Source organism: Chenopodium quinoa, unplaced genomic scaffold (genome assembly GCF_001683475.1).
Source record: "Chenopodium quinoa cultivar QQ74 unplaced genomic scaffold, ASM168347v1, whole genome shotgun sequence".
Classification (NCBI taxonomy): Eukaryota; Viridiplantae; Streptophyta; class Magnoliopsida; order Caryophyllales; family Amaranthaceae; genus Chenopodium; species Chenopodium quinoa.
Genome location: NW_018743014.1, coordinates 913,583 through 938,099, shown reverse-complemented (window position 1 = coordinate 938,099; position 24,517 = coordinate 913,583). Strand labels below are relative to the sequence as shown.

General features: G+C 38.2%; 2 protein-coding genes across 2 annotated transcripts; both read left to right on the top strand.

Annotated features, from left to right (window-relative positions):
* The first annotated feature begins 413 nt into the window (after positions 1–413).
* Positions 414–3,798, top strand: LOC110729934 (disease resistance protein RGA2-like). Its single transcript, XM_021909726.1, has 2 exons — positions 414–3,155; positions 3,241–3,798. The coding sequence occupies exons 1-2, from the start codon at positions 414–416 to the stop codon at positions 3,796–3,798; spliced, it is 3,300 nt and encodes a 1,099-aa protein (XP_021765418.1).
* Positions 3,799–15,630: 11,832 nt separating this feature from the next.
* On the top strand, positions 15,631–23,577 carry LOC110729858 (protein SAWADEE HOMEODOMAIN HOMOLOG 1-like). Its single transcript, XM_021909646.1, has 9 exons — positions 15,631–15,824; positions 17,763–17,848; positions 17,977–18,022; positions 18,138–18,243; positions 18,382–18,445; positions 20,260–20,311; positions 22,337–22,480; positions 23,081–23,200; positions 23,298–23,577. The coding sequence occupies exons 1-9, from the start codon at positions 15,759–15,761 to the stop codon at positions 23,337–23,339; spliced, it is 726 nt and encodes a 241-aa protein (XP_021765338.1). The 5' UTR covers positions 15,631–15,758; the 3' UTR covers positions 23,340–23,577.
* Positions 23,578–24,517: the final 940 nt, after the last annotated feature.

Genomic DNA, 24,517 nt, shown 5'->3' with positions numbered 1-24,517 from the left:
AAATTTAGAGAAGAAAGTGGTGATTGATTGGTAGGAGAAAGAGAAAGGGTACATGAGACCAACGGATAATTTTGAAAACATTAAAATAATGACAAATGTAGCCGAGAATAATAATTGAGATTTTTTTTTTTTTCTTTTTTGAGACAGATGAATATTTGAAAATGAACCAAAATTAATAAAGTAATACGCAATAAACAAAGGTAGATTTACTAACAGTAGCTGGTTGAGCTCATTATATATACACTGGTAGATCTGAGTTGTAGTTTTACCAAAAACTGAAAGTTTAAACTTCATTCTCTGCTTTTTCTTCAAAGCTTTACTAAAAATTGAAAGTTTAAACCTCATTCTCTGCTTCAGACATGTCAACTTTACGTAACGTAGCAGAAACTCTGTTAACTGCAGTGGGAAGTTCCATGGTGAAAGAGGTGTTCTCCAAATGGGGATTTGAATCTGAACTGAATGACCTGATTAACACTGTCTCGGAAGTAGGGAGTGTGTTTCGTGATGTGGGTGCTAAGCACGAGCTTTCTGTCGAAACACGAGAGTGGGTTCAGAAGCTCAAGGATGCTGTTTGTGATGCTGATGATTTGTTTGATGAAATACTTACAGTGGCTGCTCAGACTAAGGGCCGCTTCCAACGTAACAATAAACTTCCTGATAAGGTACGCGATTTCTTTTCTGATAGCAGAATGTCTCAGTGTGTTAAGAGTATAAGGAATCAGTTGGGTAACAGTAGTTGTACTTGTATTTGTCATGGTAATACTGGGTTTGAAGTTGATTATCAGCTTATTATGGGGGGTGAGTGTGACATTCGTTCTCGTATAAATGTCAGAAATAATGAGATTGTTGGGAGGAAGGATGACATGAATGCTGTAATAGATTTGCTGTTGTTGGATACTAATAATTTGAAAGATGATGTTTCTTTCATTACAATTGAGGGAGTTCGGGGAATGGGGAAAACCGCTCTTGCTCAACTTGTATATAATGATCAAAGGGTAAGAGATGAGTTTTCGTTGAGATTGTGGGTTCAAGTCTCAAATGGAGATGGAGGTAAACTCAACGCGAATGAGATTCTTGGGAAAATTTTAGAGGCTGCAGGACGGTTTTATACAGATACTGATGATTTATTGAGCATAGAACTTACAGAAGAGCTTAGAGGGAAGAAATACTTGATTGTTCTAGATGATGTTAGTGGTAAGGATCAAGAAGAGTGGGTTGCTTTAAGAAAGTTTTTAATGTTCAGTGTAGGGGGGAGTCGGATTATAGTTACTACATGCTCGAATGATACTACGAGGGCTATAAGGAGCGAACATACATATGAGTTGAAAGGTTTGTCCAAGGAGAATTCATGGCTTTTGTTAGAGATGACTTCTTTTGGGAAAGGGCAAAAACATGTAATCCACCCTGAATTAGCTGAAATAGTTGAAAAGTGTGAGGGGTTTCCTCCTGCTATAAAAGAGCTAGGTATTGTTATATTTAGTCAGGATATTAACAAATTGGGTTTGTCTGAAGAGCACGCATTAGCCACAAATGATGAAGATAATAGGACTCCATTGACACATAATCTTATCCCTAATAATCTAGAAACTCGATTGAAGAGTTGCTTGAGTTATTGTGCAATGTTCCCTAAGGATTTTATCATTGATAAAAAGATGTTGCTCGAGCTGTGGATGGCGCAAGGATATGTTGTGCCACTTGATGGTCAGAGCATGGTGGATGCTGCTGAAGAATACTTCTCAATATTGTTAATCAGATGTTTGCTGCAACCTGTGAAATTGGATGAATATGGCGAGGTTGTGTCTTGTAAAGTCCATAGTCTTTTAGATGTTGGAGCACAGGAGATATGTGTAGTGGATTCTACTGCAGATAATAACATGGTCGAGAATAATGTCCTACATTTACATCATATTGGAAGTGAATGTCGTGAAAGCTCTTTTCCTAAGAGTAGAATTCGTTCTTTTATTCATGGCATTTTTGATCGCTCATTTCCACCACTAGAAAATCTTGTATCAAGTTGGATGTGTCTAAGGGCAGTAGACTTGCATGAGTTAAACATTGATAGTTTGCCAGAATCGATAAGTAAATTATTGCATTTAAGGTATCTTGATCTCTCTCATAATCATCTTAGAAGACTTCCAAATTCAATCACTAAACTACACAACCTGCAAACTCTGAATCTAGATGGTTGCACTAATTTAGAACAGCTGCCATGGGATATATATAAACTGGTGAACCTTAGGAGCTTAAATATTAATTCCTGTGCGGTGTGGTCTATGCCTTTAGGCATGGATAAATTGACATGTCTTCATGTTCTCACTCACTTTCAAGTAGCAGAAGAGAGCGTAAGTGATGAGGAGGAAAGTTCGAGTGAAGATGACAGTTCAAATAGCGGTGAGCAAAATGTGGGCACGTTAAGAGATCTGAAAGCTCTCTCAAATCTAAGAGGCTCGATTAGCATCTCGATCCCTGCAGAGTATAAAGATGTCAACGACAATCAAATCCTTAAAGGAAGAGGAGGATATTTAGCGAGCATGGAACATCTTAAGGAAGTATCTATAAAGTTTCGAGGCCATGAGTATGGTGATGAACAAGCAATCAATCATGAAGATTTGCTAGAAAAATTACAGCCACATTCTAATCTCAAAGGGGTAGGATTGTGGTATTATCAAGGTACGAGTTTTACAAGGTGGATATCCAGTCTCCCAAACCTTATCAAGATAGAGATCGAATCTGCCATGGGGTTGCAACATCTCTCGTTGCTCAGCAAGCTGCAGTACCTGAAGTTGCTGAGAGTATCAAGTATGTACAATTTAGTTTATATGGAGGAAACAAATGGCAGAAGCAGCAGCAGTGATTTCACTTTCTTTCCCTCCCTCGAAGAGCTCAGCATAAGCTATAGTTCCATGCTGAAAGGGTGGTGGGAAGGTGATCAACATCAACAGCTTATTGCTGCGGATGGTAGCTGTTGGCAACCATCATTTAAGCGCCTTTTCAAATTGTCAATCTTGGAGTGCTCTAAACTAGAGTCATTTCCTCCATGTCCGGGGGTGAAAACACTGAGCTTGGGCAATCTTGATGAAAACTTCAAAATAATGGAGTTTAGGGATGTCGTCGATGATTACAATAATCATAATCGCCCTTCAGCACTGAGAAAGGTAAATGTTTTCGAGAATATTGGCTATCCTAAAGTCACTGTCAATGAGCTCTGTCACAAGCCTCAGCATAACATGGGATCATAAGGTGGAGAGATTATCCCAAGCTAAGGAGGCATTTAGAAGCTGCTCCTCTTCTTTGCGTAGGCTTACAATCCAAGGTTGTGAGAACTTGAGGAGTGTTTCTCAAGGGTTAGAGTACCTCACTGTCCTAGAGTCTCTTTCAGTAATTCAATGTCCAGTTTTAACCTTCTCCGAGGAGGATGACAGCAATGAAGACGATGGCATGCCTTGGAGAGCCCTTCATCAGAGCCTCCGTTCCTTAGAGCTTTGGGGAGTTGAAAGCATGAGCCTTCTTCCTAGTGGGATGCAGTACTTGTCCGCCCTTCAGGACCTCACCATTGAACGTTCTCAGGAATTTAAGGCTTTACCAGAATGGATAGGCTGTTTATCATCTCTCAAGTCCCTTCGGGTTAAGTGTTGTTTGGAGTTCGATTCATTGCCAGAAACAATGAGGAGCCTCACCAATCTGAAGCTACTTGATCTGAGTTATTGTAAGCAAGGCTTGAAGGAAAAATGTCAAAATCCAACTGGAAATGATTGGCCGAAGATTCAACACATATCCTCCATTATCATTTCTGAATGATCACCAAGAAAATAAATTCTCATTAGATTACATTCCTTGAGCACTAAACTGCAAATATATGGACTATGTCACATAGTAATGTTTCATTTTAAATTATTGCTTATTGTAATATTTCATATTCTAATTTGAAATAGCTCATGCTGTATTTGTCAATGTTGATGGTGCTCTTTCATGTACACAAAATTAATGGTTTTTATTGTATCTGTCTTCTGTAATGGCAATTAAGAGTGGCTTACTGACACTTTTATTACATAAAGTAGTTAAAATATCATACGTCCTAGATTTTTAGTAAAAAAAAAAAAACAGAATGTGTTTCTGTTTCATGATAATACAGGGGTTTGGTCAATTGATATCAAAACAAAGTAAATTTACTACTATATATTAGGCAGAACTTCTATACGGTATTTACCTTAATCCCAGGCCCGAGGCTACTTGGTGTAAGTACTTCCCAACTACTCTCAAAGGTGTTGCACAAGCGTAGATCACCAAGGGAATAAAATAAGGCTCAATAACTGGTTGGAAAGATCTTTCAAACAAATTCAAGAGCAAGTTTTCTACGGCAAATCGCCGAGAGAAAACAACTGCAAAACTGATGGGTCTGCAGCAAGGGGAGGACGAAAGCCTCCGAGACTATCTGACTCGCTTCAACAACGAGTCGTCCAGAATCACAAGTCTATACCAAGGGCTAGCCGTTTTTGCATTACGGAATGGCCTACAAGCTGGAAGGTTCCTGGACTTCATGGTCATACATCCACCGCAGACCTTGGAAGAAGCTATAGATGCCTCGGATAAATATATCCGGGCCGAGGAATGGAACAAAACAAAGTCTCAGTCCCAATTCGGGGCTGAGAAGGCAAAAGGACAATTGTCCGAAGGCCAGGGTCGGAGGAAAGGGAAGGCGAAAGCCTCAGAACCATCCTCGGCACCCGAGCAAAAGACAGAAAAGACCCCCCATATGGGGAGATATGATTCTTACACTCCTCTCGCTGTTCCCCGTGCTAAAATTTATAACATAACTAAGGATGAGGGGAGGTGTAAGAAGCCAAGACCACTCCCACCGTGGCATCAACAAAAAGGCAAGGATCGATGGTGTGAGTTTTATGAATCACTTGGACATCACACCGAAGACTGCCTTCAGCTGAAGGATCAAGTCGAGGACATGGTCCGAAAGGGCTACTTGAAAAAATATCTCACGGATCGCCGCGAAGAGAAAAGAGCCGAAAAGGATCCTCGGCAAGATCTAGATTTCCTCCGAAAAAAGGACAAGCCGCAAGGCAAAGAAACTCTTGATATCCTTGTCATTTCCGGAGGAACCTCTCGGAATGCATTAAAACGCCACTTGAGGGGCCTGACCCATCAAGTGAATCATGCTGACATCCGAGCACCCTGGTCTCCGGTGCCGAACATTCTCTTCACAACCAAAAACTGCCGGGGGGTGGTGTACCCCATGATGACCCATTGGTAATTGTGACGGGCATTTCAAACCACAACATCTGGCAAACTCTCGTCGACGGTGGTAGTGGTGCGAATATCCTCTTTCGGGGAGCGTTCGACCAGCTGAAGTTGGAGACCAAGCATCTGACCCCAGTACCCTTCCCGGTATCTGGATTCAATGGTTCTTCATTATATCCTGACGGGAAGATCTCTCTTCCTGTCACCATCGGCAAGGGTCGAGCAGCCTGGAACATCATGGCCAAGTTCTTGGTCGTGGACGTTCTGTCTGTGTACAACGTGATCATGGGGAGACCCCTCATTCACGAAATTCAACGAGTTGTCTCAACGTACCATCAGACAATGATCTATGTTTCGGATGAGGGACACTCCGAAAAAATTCAGGGCAGCCAAAAGGAGGCCCGAAGATGCAACCACCTCAAACCATCCAAAAGTTGTTGCGACGACCGGGATGGCGAGGAGGAAAAAGAAAAGGACCGAGGCAAAAAAGGCCTAAAGGCTTAAGTGCTTCGGCCCAGGGAACCCCAACAAAAGAAAAATCTTTGGGGAAGGAAAAGGCTGGTTCATCATCTGAGCTAAAAGACTCAGAATATCAGCCAAAGTCTGGGAAGCCTACTGATACTGACAGTAGGCCCGATCGAGAAGAGTCCAATGCCAAAGCTATGAAACTGGACAATCAGACTGAATTAATAGAGTAGGCCGAAGGGGATTCTGAAAGATGTGTCAGCATTGTGCTAGGACTTAATCCGAGCGTCCGTGTTGAACATATCCAACTTCTTCAGGATAACAAAGATGTGTTCGCTTTCTTGGCAGCAGACATGCCCGGGATTGACCCGAACCTCATCTCTCACAAGCTTAATGTCGACCCCACGTGTCGACCAGTTAAGCAAAAGAGGCGGTATTACTCCGCCCAAAAGAATCAAGAGATTGCAGCCAAGGTCAAAAAGATTCTGGATGTAGGTTTCATTGAACCTTGTCAGTATCCAAAATGGTTGGCCAATGTGGTAATGGTTCAAAAGGCAAATGGCAGCTGGAGAATGTGCGTTGACATCACAAATCTAAATAAGGCCTATCCGAAGGACTTTTATCCCTTGCCAAGGATCGATCAATTAGTCAACTCGACAAGTGGGCATGCCCTGCTTAGTTTTATGAACGCATTCTCGGGGTATCATCAGATCTTTATGCATCCCGATGACCGAGCAAAAACGGCCTTCGTTACAAGCGCCGGGGTGTAACTATAAAATGATGCCCTTTCGGATTGAAGAATGCGGGGGCAACATATCAAAGGCTGGTTGATCAGGTTTCCGCCGAGCAAAAAGGTCGTAACATGGAAGTCTATGTTGATGATTCTATCGTCAAAAGCAAAGAAGACAAACGACCATGTTATGAACCTGATCGAAACCTTCACCACCCTTAAAAAGCATCAAATGAAGCTGAGAATCCGAAGAAGTGTGTCTTCGGCGTGAAGTCAGGTAAGTTCCTCGGCTTCATGGTCAGCAAAAGGGGGATTGATGCCTATCCCGCCAAAGTTCAGGTAGCTCTGGATCTTCCCGAGCCAAAAACAAAGAGGGACGTTCAGCGCCTCACTAGCAGAATGGTTACCCTATCCAGGTTCATCTCTAGAGCCTCGGACAAAGGGTTACCCTTCTTCAAAGCACTAAAACTCCCGAAAATCAAAAGAGCTCATCTGGGAAGACGAGCAAAAAGAAGACTTCAAGCAACTCCGTGAGCATCTGTCTCAACTCCCAACATAGGCACGCCCGATTAAAGGAGAATCTCTGTACTTATACGTGGCGGTTAGCCTAGCCATTATAAGCGCGGTGTTGCTAAGGGAAGAAGAAAAAGTTCAGCAGCCGATGTACTTCGTCAGTCACACTCTGACGGATGTCGAGATGCACTACCCCCTACTCAAAAAAGTTGTATACGCAGTAGTGGTAGCTGCTCGGAAGTTGAGGCCTTATTTTGATTGCCATCAAATAGTGGTCTTAATTGATCAGCCGCTAGAAAATATTCTCGGCAAAGTAGAGAAATCTGGTAGACTAGCAAAGTGGGCCTTCGAGCTCACTGAGTTCAGTATCAGCTACCAACCGAGAGCAGCAATCCAGGCTCAGGCCTTAGCAGACTTCCTTGCCGAGTGTTCTTATCAAGAGACACTTGACGAGGAAAAGAAAATGTAGACCGTTTTCACGGATGGATCCTCCACGTGAATGGTTCGGGGGCAGGGGTAGTCATAACCTCGCCTGAAGGCAAGTCTTTTGAATATGCACTGAATTTCTCATTCAGAGCTTCGAGCGAATATGAAGCAACAGTCTGCATTGGAAGCTGAACATGTCTGTTTAAAGACAGACTCTCAGATTGTCGCAAATCAGATCTGAGGTGAATATAAGGCCAAAGAGCCCTCAATGATAGTTTACCTCGCAAAGATCAAAACAGTCATTGCGAAGCTAAGATCTTTTTGAAGTCGAGCTGATCCCAAGGGGTCAGAACGCACAAGCCGACGCACTCTCCAAGCTTGCAAGTTCAACTCTAACTGGGCTGAACCGATCTGTATATGTGGAAGTGCGCCGAGAAAGAAGTGTGGACCAAGAACCTGGGGTTTGCTGCGTCACATACAAGCCGAGTTGGATGGACCCCATCCTAGCTTACAAACTTCGGGGAGAGATTCCGAAGACAAGAGCTTAGCCTCTAAGATGAAGAGAATATGCTCAAGGTTCATCGTCTTTAGAGGAGAGCTTCTGAAAAAGTCCTTTTCAACCCCACTACTGAAATGCGTGGGTCCAACAGATGCTGACAACATCCTTCGGGAGATCCATCTCGGTATCTGCAGAAATCACATACGGGGAAGAGCCTTAGCCCATAGGGCATTAAGAGCTGGGTACTATTGGCCCACCATGATCCTAGATGCTAAGGAGTTGGTCAGAAAATGCGAAAAATATGTCAAAAATTCGCACTAGTCATCCATCAGCCATCGCGAGATCTTCAGCCAATCCTGAATCCTCTTCCATTTGCTCAATGGGGACTGGATATTTTGGGACTGTTTCCTGATGCTCCGTACCAAAAAAAGACGGCTAATAATCAGCATAGACTATTTCAGCAAGTGGATCAAAGCCGAAGCAGCTTCGAACATTACAGAGCAAACAGTTAGGAAATTCATCTGGCAAAACATTATCACTCGCTTCGGGATTCCGAAGGTCTTTGTCTTAAATCATGGGAAGCAGTTTGATAATTTGCCGCTAAAGCGGTACACTGATCAGTTCGGCATTAAATTGGCATATTCTGCAGTTTGTCACCCGTAGAGTAATGGTTAAGCCAAAGCTGCAAATAAGCAGATCCTCAACGCTCTCAAGAAGAGAGTTGAAGATCAAAAGTCCAGTGGATAAAGGAACTTCCAGTAACTCTCTAGTCACTTCGGACAACAGAAAAAGAGGCAACGGGGCATTCACCTTTTGAGTTGGTGTATGGATTCGAAACCGTTATTCTAGTGGAAATTGGCTTTAGAAAGTCTACGAGTGAATCTCTTCTCAGCCGAAGAAAATGAACAGCTCATGAAAGTGTCCCTTGACTTCTTAGACGAGAACAGAGATTCTGTTTGAGAAAAATGGCTGCATACAAGCAAAGAATCAGCAAATTTTACAACTGAAAAGTCCTTGCAAGATTTCTCAAAATTGGGGATCTTGTTCTTCGGAATGCTGCTGTTGTGCAAAAATGCCGCATTCATGGGAAACTCTCGGCCACTTGGTAGGGACCTTATGAAATATATGACGAGCTTCAGTCAGGAACATACGGACTTCGGCAGTTGGATGGTACTGAGTTGAAAAATCACTGGAATGCCGATGTACTTAAGAAATATCATGTGTAAAGCCCTTCGGGAAAGAACAATCTATGTAAGTACATCTTTCTTATTAATGAAAGGCCTTTGAGCCACCATTTATTCAAATTCAGCAAGTTTCTATTTTTTCTGTCTTCAGTGGTTTTTGAAAAAGTTCAAGGTTTCCTGCGGTGCTGCCCAAAGTATTGCCTAATGAGGCATCGTACTTCGGCAAGCCGTAGAACCTGACGACAAAATAAATGATAAATACCTGAAGTATTGCCTAATAAAGCATTGTACTTCGGATGAATCAGTTCCTTCGGGCAAAGAGGCCATTGCGCGCATCCGAAACATTCCCTAAAAAATAGGAACTGATAAACCCCCGAAGTATTGCCTAATGAAGCATTGTACTTCGGATAGATCATTGCCCTAGCATTGTGTTTCGGATAGTCGTTCCCTCGGATGATTTGCAAGGATCAAGATATATTGTTCTCGAAGCCTAAGGCTTCTAAACAACGAAATCAGATCTCTCAAAACAAAATAGAAGAGAAAAGAAAAATGAGCAGAAACTTCAAAGTCTAAATTATTACATAAATTTTGCCAAGGCAAAAGCCTCGGCTGTACCAAAAAGTCGAAGCAATCACCTCAAAAACCTGAAGATTTCATCTTCAGATTTCTAAGAGGGGCAAGAGGCACTCAACTAACCAGCTAGCCAGTTCCGAGCCGAAGCTTAGTACTTAGAAATTTTTTGAAAAAATTTAAAGAAAAATCTAAGTAGAAGGAGCAAGGAAAAAGGAATGAAAGAAAAACAGTTCAGTCATAGCAAATCAAGAAGTTCTCAGCTAAGAATATCTCCAAGCCGAGGCTCAACACTTAGTAAAATTTTGAAGAAATTCAAAGAAAGCAACTAAGTAAGGAAAACGAGGTAATGGAAGAGGAAAACTGAGAAAAACTTCATATATATTCAAATTGAGGATTTCAAAGTCAAGTACTATGAAATCTTAAATCGGTAGCTGCCCACAAGCGGAAAACACAGCTGCCGAACCTAGTACAAAGACTTAAAGCAAACAAAATTAAGTTTGTACAATTCATGGCAAGCTGAAGCAAAAGAAAGGCAAAAAGCAGATGCGGCGATAATATCACTTAAGCACATGTTGATCTGCAAGATTTTGCAGACGACTGCCCAAGTTCCTATGCTTCGGCATTGGCTGAATCAGCACTAGGAGCCTTGGAGGTCTCGGCACCAGCAGAGGATGAGGCAGGCTGAGTAGCATCTTTTTCCTTCATTGCAGCCTCTTCCTCTTCTCGCGCTTCAGCCTCGGCCATCCGAGCAAGAAAAGCAACTTCAGCTGGGTGAGAATTGAGCGGATTCGGATGGTCAGGATCCATTGACCATTCTTCGGCTGCATCCTAGTTGATGCTCAGATCAGCATGGAAAGCGAGGCGCCGAGCCACTTTAAAGCCATTAACGAAACCCTCATCATACTGATCTTAGGTGTAGATTCTGACTTGCAGCAACTTTTGGGCAGCCTCGAGATCAGCCTTACCCTTAGTAGCTTCATCAGTTTGGACTTCAAGCTGGGTCTGGATTCCCTTTACCTTAGTTTTGGCATTATAGAGCTTTGAATCCTTGGCTTCCAGCTGATCGCCTTGCCGCTGAATCTCAGCCTCAAGCTTAGATTGCTTTTTCTTCGCTTCAGCCTCGGCTTGGGCAGCCTTCACATTGAACTCCTTGGCCATCATCTGCCGAACTTCAGCTTCCTACTTCATTTTTTTATCAATCCGAGCCTTGAAGCTGGGAATATCAGTAGCCCCATACTCTTATATCAAGGCTTGACCTTCGTCAATCCAGGGAAAAATGGACTGCTCGATTTCACGGCAGAAGTTGCGAAAGCTGTCCGCCATTTCGCCCATTTGAGTTCGGCTCGCATTAGATTCTTCTTCAGCCTTTTTGCTCTTAAGTTCTGCAAGCCGAGCTCAGCACTCTGCTTCTTCAGCCTTACTCTTCAACTCCTCGTTCATTCTCACAACCATGACGTGGTTATGAATGGCCTACAAGTTTCAAGAGTGAATTAGCCGAAAAAAATGACTTAAGCGAAAAACTTGAGTAAAATAACTAAAGTAAAAAAGCTTAAATGAAAAAGAAGCAAGGTACTTATTAAGGAAAAAAGTTTAAGTCAAAGCAAGCTACCTGCATTAGCAGCTTGTGATTCTCAACAAAAGGGTCTGGTACTCTAACAAAGGGCTTAGAAACCCCAGCAGCAGCTCGAAGGGCCCAGACCTTCGCCTTTTCCAATTCGGAAAGGCCAGACAGATCACCAAAGAACTTGATAGGCGAGGTTCGGTGAGATAGAATATTGTTCCTGACAGCTTCCGGAACAATTGATAGCGGGGCAGTCTCAAACCCTATCTCTGAAGACCGGAAGGTCCGGAAAGAGTTTCCAGCAGAAGTCGAAGGAACATCAAAATTCTTCGGCTCTTTAACTCTTTCCTCGGCCTCCTTGAAATCTTCAGGCCTCCCATCAAGAATCTGAACGTCATAGTCCTCGGGCTGCACGATCAGCGCATCAGCCTCTCTCCGAACCTCATCGGCAAAAGGTTCGGTAGTGTGCCGAGGAGATTAAAGGGAACTTTGGATGGGAGGAGTCCTCTGCTGAACTTCCTCATCCGAATCTCGGGAGGAGGAAAAGGAGGGGTCTTCTCTTTTGCCGCCTCAGCTTGGTCCTCATCCAGCCGAGGTCTCTTCGCGAGGGGCTCAACGTCGGGGAATTGCCCCGGATTTATTATAGCTCTTCTTCTTCCTTGTCCAGCCATTTCCTCGGCTAAAGACTCATCTGAAGAGGATGGTTTGTTAGATGGTTATCCTCTGTCCTCTCCTTCTTCGTCAGACTGCAGCATAAGAGACGGGGGGCAAAGAGCAATGTCAGCAAAAAAAAAAAACAAAAACAAAAACAAAACTCTCCAAGCCGAAGCATACTAGTGATATATAATACCTCATCAAACAAATTTTCAGCAAGCATCCATCATAAAGAGGAAAAACATAACACAGGAATTCATTTAAGTGGCTGAAAAAGATAAGGATGCAACTTGGAAGACAAGAGTAGGTGAAGTGCAAACCTAGGAATCACTAAGCAAGGAAGGAAGCGAAAGTAGTAGGCTGCAGTCTCATTATTTACCAGTGTGGTGAGTTGAGAAAACAGCTACGTTATGTTTGGATGATGTTTGATTTGATTTTATCAACAGAACCAACAAATGAAAAAAAGAGTTCAAAGGGAACCAAATGAACACAAGATACTTACATGGTTCAATCAGCAAATGTAACTTACACTAGGAAAGAAGGTCAAGAGCTATTATATTAGTTTCAATTAGCACTAGATCTTAAATAATCTCAAGATTCTCAACTAAAATTTTCTGAATGCTTATCAATTATCACACTGCAAGAATCCCCAAGTCTCCACCACCACTCAAATGAGCAAAGTTTCCAGCTTAAAAAGGCTACAGGGACAGATTTATAGGAGCCCACACCCTCCCCCCTCTCTTTGTGGTGCGAGGCATCCTCAAAGCAGAGTTGAAATAAATCTTTACATGGAGGTGCACAACCCCCCGCCCCCAGGGCAGTAGGAGGCCAGGCTTTGTAATCAACTCTCCAAATCAATACTTCATTTCATATTCTAACATGTTATGTCCTTTATTTAGGAATGGTACCAATAGTTGCAAAGTCCTAGAGCCCACCGCTAGTCGTAACATGACCAAGATGGACAGAACAACACATCAAATGCCCCTTGAACAAACTGTTGGACACAAGCTAGGAGTCCTGGGACATGTCCATTAGAGTGAGCAAGATACTAGCAAATCTCAGGTGGAATGACAGAGTCATACGAGTTCAGAATTAACCAAGAAAAAAACTTTTTGGTTGCACTATTGACATGATTAGAATCAGATTCGTTTTACCCCAGAAATACTTTGTATAAACAGATTAGAACCTGTCTAAACCCAATTTTACAATAGAAAATCTAAACACTACTGAAAATGGGATTGTGGATTTGATGGATTGTCATATGGATCAGACTGAATCACATATTGTAAAATTTCATAACTTTGAATCAAGAATGGCATAACATAAAAAAAGGTCACGACTTCAAATCTCAGACACCTCTTATTTAAAGTAACACCAAAAGGATAATATATCTAAAGAAAGTTCATATAGTCTTGTCCAAAATATTAATTGCTCGTTTGGTACAATTTCTTGAAGTTAACATAAAAGAAGGGGTAATAAATTCGTGTTTGATTCTACATTTCTACATGTAAATGCCCATGACTTCCATAAGAGTGTTCAGAGTACTGCATTTTCATTCACTAACAAAGATGACTTATTCCATGATTTTCACTGCCACTCGTTGTAAATCTACAAAACCTTGTTGCAAACCAGTTGAAAAACCAGTGTAACTGTTGCTAAATGACCAATAAACCAATGCATATATAGAAACACCTGATTAAACTCAGCCTAATCTCACAACAGAAAACATGATTTCCTCCTAAGTTCACAACCCGGTCAACGCCAATAATACTTACATAATCAATACTAACAGTTGCAAAATCAATACAATTTACAATCATCACTAAACAAAAGCATTAATCAACCATGAAAAAAAAGTCAACCCAATGTTAATCATCAATTAAAAGCCATAAAACCTAACCAAAATCCATCAAAGAAATAGCCATAACAAAGTTGAAAATGTAGAAAATTACCTTCCAAGTCAAAGAATAGCCAAGATAATTAGCAGAAGCAGAAGCTCCAAGCCAACAAAGGAAGCAGAGAAGAGCAGCCAAAGAGCCAGCTTTTTTATCCAAACCCACATAAAATACAGCATATATTATAGTGAAAAATGATGCAAAATTGGGTAAATAAAAAATGGGTACATAGTAAAATAGCATTAGGGCTGTGAAGAATAGTGGCCAAACAAATAACATATGAATCAAAATATTAATTGGGTTGCTGTGATATGCGCCATAAAATGCAAAGTTTTTCTCAAGATCAAACAACCCCATTTTTCTATGCTAGAATTTTGCCCTGATTTTGGGATTTTTTATCTTTCAAAGATGGAAACTTTAGGATGAAAACTTGAAGTTTCGTGAGATAGAAAGCAGTTGGATAGAAATGGGAAATGGAAAATTAGAAAGAGGTTTACAAATTAATCTCCTTGATTAACGATCAAAAGATATGTAAAATTTTGTTTATCAATTTTGAATGGATATTTAACACTTTCAAATTGAATTTAATCAAGTTTTTAGTAAAATATACAGTACGATGCAGTATAGTCAAAGCATATTCAATCCCTTTGACCATTTTTTTTTTAAGATTTAATTACATAATTGATTTTTTTTTTTCGTGTTTATTAAGGAGATAAACTAGAAATTCCGCAGGTAATGGTTTTTAACAAATGAACTTATTTTCGGTTCATTACTCAACTAGAAATTAAAACACGAAAACAAGTGAATTTGGTTATCCAAACCTCCAAAATTCATTAGATTATGATCAATTTAAGTTCGACGAGACTAGCATTAATCGAAGGAAACTCACCCAACAATTGATGTTAAAGTTGACCACCTAACTCGATTGAAAAAAAAAATTGGTGACCCAAAACCGACTCGAAAAAACTTAAAATCAACTACCCTCTAAGTGATTGAACATGAATTTAACCTATTAAATGCATGATAAACATATGGCAAGATACATGGTGTTGTTGACAGCTATTAAACGACCTTGTAAATTGAATATCTTGTAGTTTGAAAATCCGATCCACATGATGGGGAATGTCCAAATTCATCCCAATATATTTACAAGGCGTTTGTTACGAAAGATAAAGATAAGAGGGATAAGGAGGGAAGATAAAAACAGGAAATTAGAGAAGGATTAATAATTGTTAATTTGTCATTTCATGTTTGGTATATACAGAGTACAAGAAATAAGTTAGGGAAAAGTGATAGAATTATTAAATTACTCTGATTACTTCCTTCTCTCCTTAGTCCCCACTCTTCAATTTTCATTTAGGATAATTTGATTTTTTTCAACCCATTTTCTATCCCTTTTCCTTTTACAGTAATACTAACCCTAGTTATAGAGATGAAGGGATAAGGAGGGTGTTTAATCTTTATCCCTAACCTCTTTCTAATCCCATTCTCTTAAACAAACACTACTTACATTTCTTTTATTCCTAACATCTTATTCTTATCTCTACGTTTCCCCCTAACCAAACCCGCACAAAATCATGATAAAATTAATTTTCACATACTATATATGTTATGTTTTGCATTGTAAAGGATACACCAAACAAAAAATATATATTATTCTGTCTAAGCTAATTAGCATATGCAAATTAATCAGTATTTTCATTCTCTCTCCAAATTTTACAACATTATGATAATTTTGACAAATCAATCTACAATTTTTACAATACCAAGTTATATATGTTGATTTGTAAAAAAAAAAATGTCCTCCCTCATATTACTCTTAAATCCCCAAAACACCCTCATTATTACTAGTAATGTGAAATTGGGCATTTGATTCCATAATAAAGAGTTATTCTTTCTCTCTCAAGTCCCAAAGAAATACAAGAATAAAACAGTAGTGGACTACTGGTGTTTCAATTCTCCAGTCCACTACTGAGAGACTGAAATTGGAAGAAGCTTATTGTTGATTATGGCTATGGAGGCACCTTGGCTGCAGGAATTATTGGCGACTACTTCTGTTTTCTCTGAATCTGAGGTTTATTTCTCCCTAACGCTCTCTTTATTCCATCATTAGCAATTCTCTTTCACTCCTGTTTGTTTTTCATCAATTTTTGTCTATTTTCATCATCTTGGTTAATTTGTCGAATTACTTTCTGGGTTGATCAAACCCATTTCATGTTGCTACTTTTGGGATGATTTCATGTTTAATCTGTGAAGTTAGCATGTTTTTTTGTAACTTTTTTGCTAATTTGCTATCTGTTAATAGCTATTTTTTTTGTGGGTATTGACTGTTGAGAGTCATTTGATGCAATGATGAATTATGTTAATAAATGCCGTGAAAAAAAATATTTCTGCCTTAATTTTCTTTTTGGATGAAACTTTGGAAATTCCCATATTTTTGCTTGTTTGTAAGGAATACCACATATAATGAAGTAATGAACTGATTAGGAAGGTAAGACAAATATGGTGTAGCAACTTAAACTTCCTCTGTTTCAATTTAATTGCAACATAGGGAAAGGCACGAGATTTTAGGACATTATGTGATGAGGAGAAAGATAAAAACTTCCTTATAAAGGGAATGTTGCAATTAATATGGAATGGCAGAAGTATGTTATAGCTAGGGTGTTGCCTATTATTACTTTGAGCATCTTCTCTAATTCACTCTTATGCAAAATTTGGCATTTGCATGGCAAGATTTCAAACAGAAACAGAAAACGCCTACCTATTGCAACTGTTAGCCTTAGAGTTTGGCATATGTGATGTGTACATGAGAGAATGATGGATATTTAAGTATGATTTGGTGGCACGTAGAGTTATGATGTGGGAACTTTCGCAAAACTCCAGCGTCATGATTATGATAATTATAGTATTACACGAGTTTATAAAGAAAATGTAAAGAAACCAGAGTAATTCCTGTAGTGTTGGCCTTTCTACAGCCAGCCATTGAGCTAAGAAGTGGAATAAACTTGCATTATTGAACTTTAGCAGTATCTTGCTGGTGCTAGAAGCCTAAATCTGTTGTATGGATCTCTAATCATCTTGGCTATCCCATCTATTGCATAATAGTTGTCTTTCTGTAGATATGACGAAAAGTTGGCTAATAGGTTCAATAACATAGGCAAAATTAGATCTAGATAAAGGTCAAATTCATTAGGTAAAACCCAACATGGAAAGTGAGACCATTAAACATATCATGTTTTAGCTTTAATTAATTAGGGTGGTTTAAGATTTTCTCTCTGTCCACTGCCTGCAGTTTTTTGCATCCGTTGCTCATGTGTCTATAGCACTTCTGCAACTGTAGGCCAATGTGCTTTATCGGTAAGACTGTAATTTATTTGGTTTTCTAATCAGTCTGCCTTGTTGCGTGGAAATTTGATATGATTTTAGTCTTGAAATCCCACTATAATTATTGTTTTTACATCACCTTCAACGTAACCTGCTAATCACTGCATGAACTGCTTCACAAAATTGAACCTGGAAAATCAGCACAGGACTCTCACTGGATCATTACATGAAACCTTTTATGGTGAATTACTCAGCATTTTGTTACAAAAGATACCGATGCATTCAATGTCTTTGAGCTCTCTTGGATCCTTTGACAACAAGTTGTATATCGTCAATAAAATGAATAGGTAAAAACAGCATGAAAATGGGTCAAATCAGCATTGAGCTGTTCATGCAAATTGATTTTGCATATTTTTTGTTATTCAATATTCAACTACTGCCTCCATCCCAAGGTGTTGTCCATGATTTCACAAGTACTTGGAGTGTATAAGATTAATCAATAATGTTTAAGTATAAGAAATGATGAAAGTTGATTAGATGATATATATTTGTTAACCAGAGGTTGTGATCACTAATTTGGTGCCGATAGTAATATTTGTCTGTTTGGCCTCCTGTAATGCATCTCTCCTTGCGTTTCAATGTTTGTGGAAGCTTAGGGGCTGAACAGATCATTGCTATCACTTTGCAGATTGCAGAGATGGAGAATTTATTCAGGCAAGTAAGAAAAGAGGCGTTGACTCAAGAATTTTATCAAGACCTTGCAACAAGTTTCAGGTAATTGGGCAAAAGCTTCAATCTTGTATTGCGCTTTCAACTCAGCATAGAAGCTGTAATAAAACTTTTCCTTATAGGGGCTATTAATATGAATTGATTATCTTCTTGTTTGTTCTTTACATCTGCAGTTCCTCTACTTGTCGCATCGGAAAACCATCCATAAGTTGGCAACAGGCAGAATTCCAACTAATTTTCTTATTTTCTTTATTCCTTTATTAACTTAATGCATATTTCAATCTTATGAATTTGCCTTGTTCTATGCTAAACCGCTACCATGACACTTTTGCAGGTGCATAATTGGTTCCAAGATAAACAGAAGGGTACATTTTCGGTTATAAATACACCTATGTCAACATTGTCAAGTAAAGCACCTGAGACTTCAATGGTACTTAAAGGTAAAATAACTGTATTTAACATAAAACAGGATAATAGATGTAAATAACTATAAGTACTATAAATTGTGTGCAATCAATATCTAGGCTTAGTATTGTCAATTCATTAATATCTTTCAAATAATCATGAATTTCACACAGGTGGAACAGCATCAGAACTTGCAGACTTGGCTTTTGAGGCTAAATCTTCAAGAGATAATGCATGGTGAGCAGCGAACATTCACATAACCCTTAAAAATATTTTTATTTTTCTTTTATGTTAGACTCAATACATTTGACTTCTTTAGTCTTTACTTGAGCACCTTAGGTTTGGTTTAACTAAACTCTGCAAAATACATGTTGATGCTTGCTTTCTGAGCACTTAAATGATCTCAGGGTCTACTAAAGTTTGCAGATTACCTGTATAGTGTGTCTTTATGACATCCTTACAAATATTCTTACTAAATACTACTCTCTCCGTTCCTGAAAAACGGTTACGTTGGCCATTTTGGGTGTTTTTTTTTTTTTTGTAAAGATTTTCCCTCATAACTACCTACTCCCAAAGCAACTATTACCATTTACTAAAATATTTACCTACTCCTAAAGCAACTATTCTTATTTACAAAAATATTTACCTACTCCCAATGTAAATATTCTTATTTCCAACGTTGACTTAATGCCTTAATACTTTATTTATGTGACATCTAATCATTGTTTTTCACTATCTTATTTTCCTTAATAACCGCGTAAAATCACCTACGTAACAATCTTTTAGGAATAGAGGGAGTATTGCTAATTCATGGCGGAACCCTAATGCTGTTTTGCCGAGTAAAAACCTGTTTGAAATCCATTAATTGTAACATTATCTTATTAATTGATTAAGTTTTTCATTTATTTGAGAATGTTTACTTTTTACTGTTTCCTGGTGATTTGAGATTGAATGAGCATAGTGGTGGGATGATATTGGAAAAATGTTTATTTTCTAGTTCCAGATATAGTGTATGTCTACTTATAGAAGCTGTTCAAGTGTCAATATCAAAATATGAAATATTTCTTGATTATATGCATAGCTGAAGCTTTCATTGTTGGTTGATTGTAATTGTTGAATTTGAATGAACTGAGCATGCAAAATTTTGCGGTAGCCAAACACTGTTATTGATGCATCATCTCCTCAAGCCTGATCAAGTTTTATTACAATGCAATCCTTCTTCTTTGTAGACAAAGCTATCGAGCATTTACCATAAGTTAATAGATACATAACAAAAAGGCACAATACAGAAACCCAAAAAACAAAAACAAAAACAAAAAAAAACAAAAAAAAAAAAAAAAAGGGAAAAAAAGGAAAAGAAATTTAACATAAGTTAATGAATTTAATCAATTTATCACAAATCTAATTGTGCAATTTTCATGTCCTGCTCACAGGCACTATCTCTATTCTCCTAATTTCCAAATGCTTCAAACCTTCTCTCTCTTCCCTGTTCTCTAACAGGCCCTTAAGTAGTTAGCCTGGGTTCCTGTTTTAAAATTCAAAGTAAGAATTGAAAGACCTATGTACTCATAAATTCATATAAGGAGTACAAATTTTGACTTTTGAAGTTATTTTTGGTTAATTGCTCTTTTTCATTATTTTATTTTCTGTCCCTTCTTTCCTGTTTAACAATTTCAGCGTCTAAGCAGCTACGCGCTGCTTGTAAATAAATCAAATATTTCTTGTTAGAGCTTCACAGCCAACTTTATCTGATACTGCACAACTTAGATCTTCAAAAATATTTTTAGAGAGAGAGGGGGAAAGAGCCAACATACTAATCAGTTATCACCCTTCACTATATTGTTTCTAAGCCTTAGTTTTATTTATTTTATGTGAGAATAAAATTGTATTTTTGGCTATCCTTTAAAGGTTTTTTCAAATTAGCTTTTTGGGTAAAAAAGCTTGTCATTCTTTTGTTATATGATGATTAACCAAACTGGTAAAATCTGTTATGGAAAAAAGAAAGAAATAAAAACACATGCTAATCAGTTCATTACATGCCACTATGCCAGGTATGATGTTGGTACATTTCTCAACTACAGAGTTCTATGTTCTGGCGAACTTGTAAGCTCCTAGTGTACTGCTTCTCTCATTTGGATTATAAACATGCCCTTTGCATGGATTTTTTTTATTATTGTTTTTTTCCCTCTCTTCCCCTCTTCATTTATTTTTCGCTTTTTTCCTTTAAATTTGGCTCAATGTGTTTCTTTTGCTAAGATATGCTCTACGTCATTAGAGGGAAACACAAGACCATCTGGATGATGTTTACATATCATAGGAGAAACATGGGATAAAGTGAAAGCTTTTTCATGAACCTTTAAATCTTTAATGGAAAAATGTGAATTAATTGCTCTGTTCTAATGCTTTTACATTTTATACCATATAGGTATACAATGTTCATTGTCTCTCTTTAATTGTTTCTTCATAAAGGAGCTTCAAACTTTAAGTCTTTTTAACTTCCAAAACATAGTAACCAGTGTATGCGTCCATGGTCCATCTACTGGTATAAGATTGAGAGACTGCCTATGCTTATTCTTTTCTTCCTGGCTGATTCTTTTTTCGTTTGTTTTTTAAAATTTTAAATGCAAAAAAAGAAAGATACCAGGTAGGTATTCCCTACTCTCAAGGGTTGATCCTAATGCATCCTGGCTCATCTTATATAGCCTGCCTAAACTTCTTTTCTTTTTCCACACTGGCTCTTCTTTTTTATCAATTTGGATGCATACTTGTGCAGTGCTATTTGTTATTGGCTTCTGAAATGAAGTGTCTGATTTACAGTATGCTGATTGTCTGATGTATCTTTCTCATCTTGGCCCTGGCCCCTGGGTGCTATTGAATGTGAGATGCGATAGCTTGTATGTCAACTTGTCAAGAAATAAGGAATAAATGAAACTGTCTGATTAGCCTTTAATTGCGGAATGGAAATTTGTACTCTATTTCTTAAGACTCTTTAGCTTTTCAACATTGCCCATCGAGAACAGTTTTTTCATTTCTTCCTTAATTGTCCCTTCCTTGAGAGGTCAGGTATTATTCCCAGTTACTGTTTCAAGTGTTAAAACTGTCTGTGTGAGGTTGCTGTAAGAGTTTCCTTCTGACCTTTTATTATCGTCACCATGAAAAAATATTAATATGCTTTATATGATTGCAGTAACTCTTATTACTGCGAAACATAACAAACATATTAATAGTTGCGCCAAAACATAGTATTACTACTTGCTCTATGTGAGTTGAAGCTTCATATGTAAATTCCTGAAGAGCTGTATAGACGTATAGTAATATCAATATTAGGTAGAAAATAAAATGAACATGGTCTTTTTGTTTATGTAGCAGAGGATATGGTATCTTAATTAATGTTTTGTTTATATGAATAATCAACTGATGCTGATGGATGCATAGATTGTGTTCATCATACAAAAGATTAGATGCAGGCCACAGGGTAGTTTGACCAAATGTAAAGATATGATATTGTTTGTTTGGTGCTGATGATACAATTGTGGCTGGTAAATCGAATGAACTTCAGTCAATTTTCCCTTGTTAACTAGCAGATTAATTTTGGAGGACAACTCATGAAATGTAGGTTATAGTGTAGTAGGGAACATTTGATTGATGAGGTGCTGAAACCAAACTCTGTTTTGTTTGTTCTATGTTCTATCCATTTTACATTTTAGTGCGTTAATATTTAATCTATTCACTTTGCTTTTTTCTATTGGCCTTCCCTCTCTACCAAGTTAACCCTTGAACCTCACAATAATTACACCTTTTCCATACATTCTGTCTTGCTTTATTCGCCTTTTTTTCTTACACCCAAATTTTTTACATTCTCTCTCTTACTTTATCCTACTTTATCTAACACCCACTCCCTTCTTCAATATTTTCTTCAAATTTGTACCTACAATAATTGAGGAGAACATAAAATAATGGAGGGAGTAAATTGCTGATATTTCTTCTATTTGGAATGAATTGAAAATGTGACTTGTACTTCGTATTATGTTTATTTTCCCTGCCCATCTCTTGTTTACTCATTATTCATCTATGCAAGTGAAATTTTTTTCAGCAGCACAGACACTAATGTTTTATCATCTAAAACAGGAGGCTCGTGTCAGATTCGCTGGTTTTGGGGTCTCCCATGATGAATGGGTGAATGTAAAAATTGGAGTGCGTGAACGTTCAATCCCTCTAGAACCTTCAGAGTGCCATAAAATTAAGGTTGGCGACCTTGTGCTGTGCTATCAGGTATTAGGGTTGTCCCTACTTTCTCATCCCCTTGACAGAGGAAATTTTTAACCATTTTTACATGTTTGGAAATAATTCTTTATAAGATATTTGAGGATCATCTGCTGTAGTATAGTCCTTCCATTATAAGATAAGTTATTCACAAAGTAATATTGCATTAGTTACTTGAAACTAACAAAAGATTGTGAGTGATAATTAATTATAGAGGGTATTCATTTAAGAGTTTATTTTATTCATTAGATCTTCTTTAGAGTGATAGAGGTTCTTTGTCAACGACCACTGGAGATTAAACCATTGGTTCATGCAGTCAATCCAATCACATTGGTTTAAGGTTTTGACGTTATTGTATTAGATGCTCATAGTGCGGCTTAATCAACCAGTAATTCTTAGGATTTAAAATTATTTTCATAGTAATTACAAATGTGGACTTGGTTAGAATCTTAGCTTACAACTGTAATTTCAAACTTGAAAGTCAAACTTTTTTTTGATAAATAATACTCCATTTCTGCGCACTAAGATCGCGTGAGGACTTCAAGTACTCTGCAATGTGTTCATTTATCAATAACTTTTTTCATCTTTTATCCTAATAATTTCTTCCAGGAAAGACTGGATTATGCTGTATATGTTGATGCACATGTCATGGAAATCCAAAGGATGCTGCATGACATAAAGGGATGTCGATGCATCTTTGTGGTTCGATTTGATGATGATAAGACTGAGGTAAGAGAATGCCTCAACAGCATAATATTGAATTCTTTCTGTGGCAAACATAATACTCGGATGTATTAAGTATTAAGTTCCGTCTCTCTTATGGCAGGAAAAAGTCCAGCTGAGCAAGATATGTTGCAGGCCAAAGTAAATGTCTGCATTGAAATTAGCTGTGCCAGAACTAGAAATTACAAGTGAGACATCAACATTTCTCATGTAACAATAGGGGCAGGTTGCTATTTGGTGCATCAACCGGTAACATTAATCAAACTGGAAAACAAGCGTAATGCTTTTAATCTTATGGAGAATGCTTACTGTTTAAAATCAATCAGGTGGTTCAATTAATGGCTATTTGGAAGGAATTGGAACGCCTATACTTGAACGCTTTAGCACCATCAAAAATTATAATTTATTATTTAGTCCTTTCATGGGGCATCCATGAAGTTATTAAAGGCGAGGATCAAGGAGCGGAGGGACAGGGACGGTTTGTCCCTCTATCTCCCCTAGGAGTGACCTGGGTTTAGGGGTGGTCATTTCTGATATCCGATCCGAAATTTCGAATCGGAAAAATTACGATCCGAATTCAATCCGAAAAAAATCGGATATCCGAAATTTCAGATCGGATCAACGGATATCCGATCTGCATACTAATATTGAAATTTTGGTATTTTTTTTTTGGTAAAATGCCCTTAATTTGAGTTGTTTAAAATCTTATATTTTATGAACTTTCGTAATAATATAAAAAATTTAAATAAACGCAACAAATTCAAGTACAATGATGCAATAAGGTTCACTTGATTATTAAGGCAACTAAAAAATACTTGTAAAAATAAAAAAAATATCACTTCCTTAAAATCCAAGATACAAATACTCTATTATATTATAATTAGAGCTAACATTCTAAGTGGAAGTTTGTTGCAAATTAGTTAATTTTTTTTTTATAATTTTATTTTATATTGAAAAATCGGATCGGATCGGATATTTGATTTTTCTAGATTCATGATCCGAATCCGATCCGAAAATTTTCAAATATCCGATCCGAAATATTCAAAATTGAAAAAACCAGATCGGATATACAATTTTTTGGATTGTATCAACCGGATTACGGATCCAATTGTTCGGATCGGATTTTTTGCCCACCCCTATTTGGGTTCGATTCTCACCCCACTCCTCCTGTGACAAAAGGCCCCCCTCCCCCCGGTATCTTAGCGTGTTAAAAAAAAAAAAAAAAAAAAAAAACCGAAGCTGAATTCCACAAAGACACTCCTAATTCGTCACTCCTTTCCTTCTTTTTCTCATGAATTATGGCTGCCTCTAATCCACAGCATT

Bases quoted from the DNA above. Each gene is read 5' to 3' on its own strand.
- LOC110729934 (XM_021909726.1), top strand. From the start codon at position 414: ATGGTGAAAGAGGTGTTCTCCAAATGGGGATTTGAATCTGAACTGAAT. The intron at 3,156-3,240 runs GTAAATGTTTTC...TGGGATCATAAG, and splicing joins GCCCTTCAGCACTGAGAAAG to GTGGAGAGATTATCCCAAGC.
- LOC110729858 (XM_021909646.1), top strand. From the start codon at position 15,759: ATGGCTATGGAGGCACCTTGGCTGCAGGAATTATTGGCGACTACTTCT. The intron at 17,849-17,976 runs GTAATTGGGCAA...TTACATCTGCAG, and splicing joins GACCTTGCAACAAGTTTCAG to TTCCTCTACTTGTCGCATCG. The intron at 18,446-20,259 runs GTGAGCAGCGAA...CCACTATGCCAG, and splicing joins TCTTCAAGAGATAATGCATG to GTATGATGTTGGTACATTTC.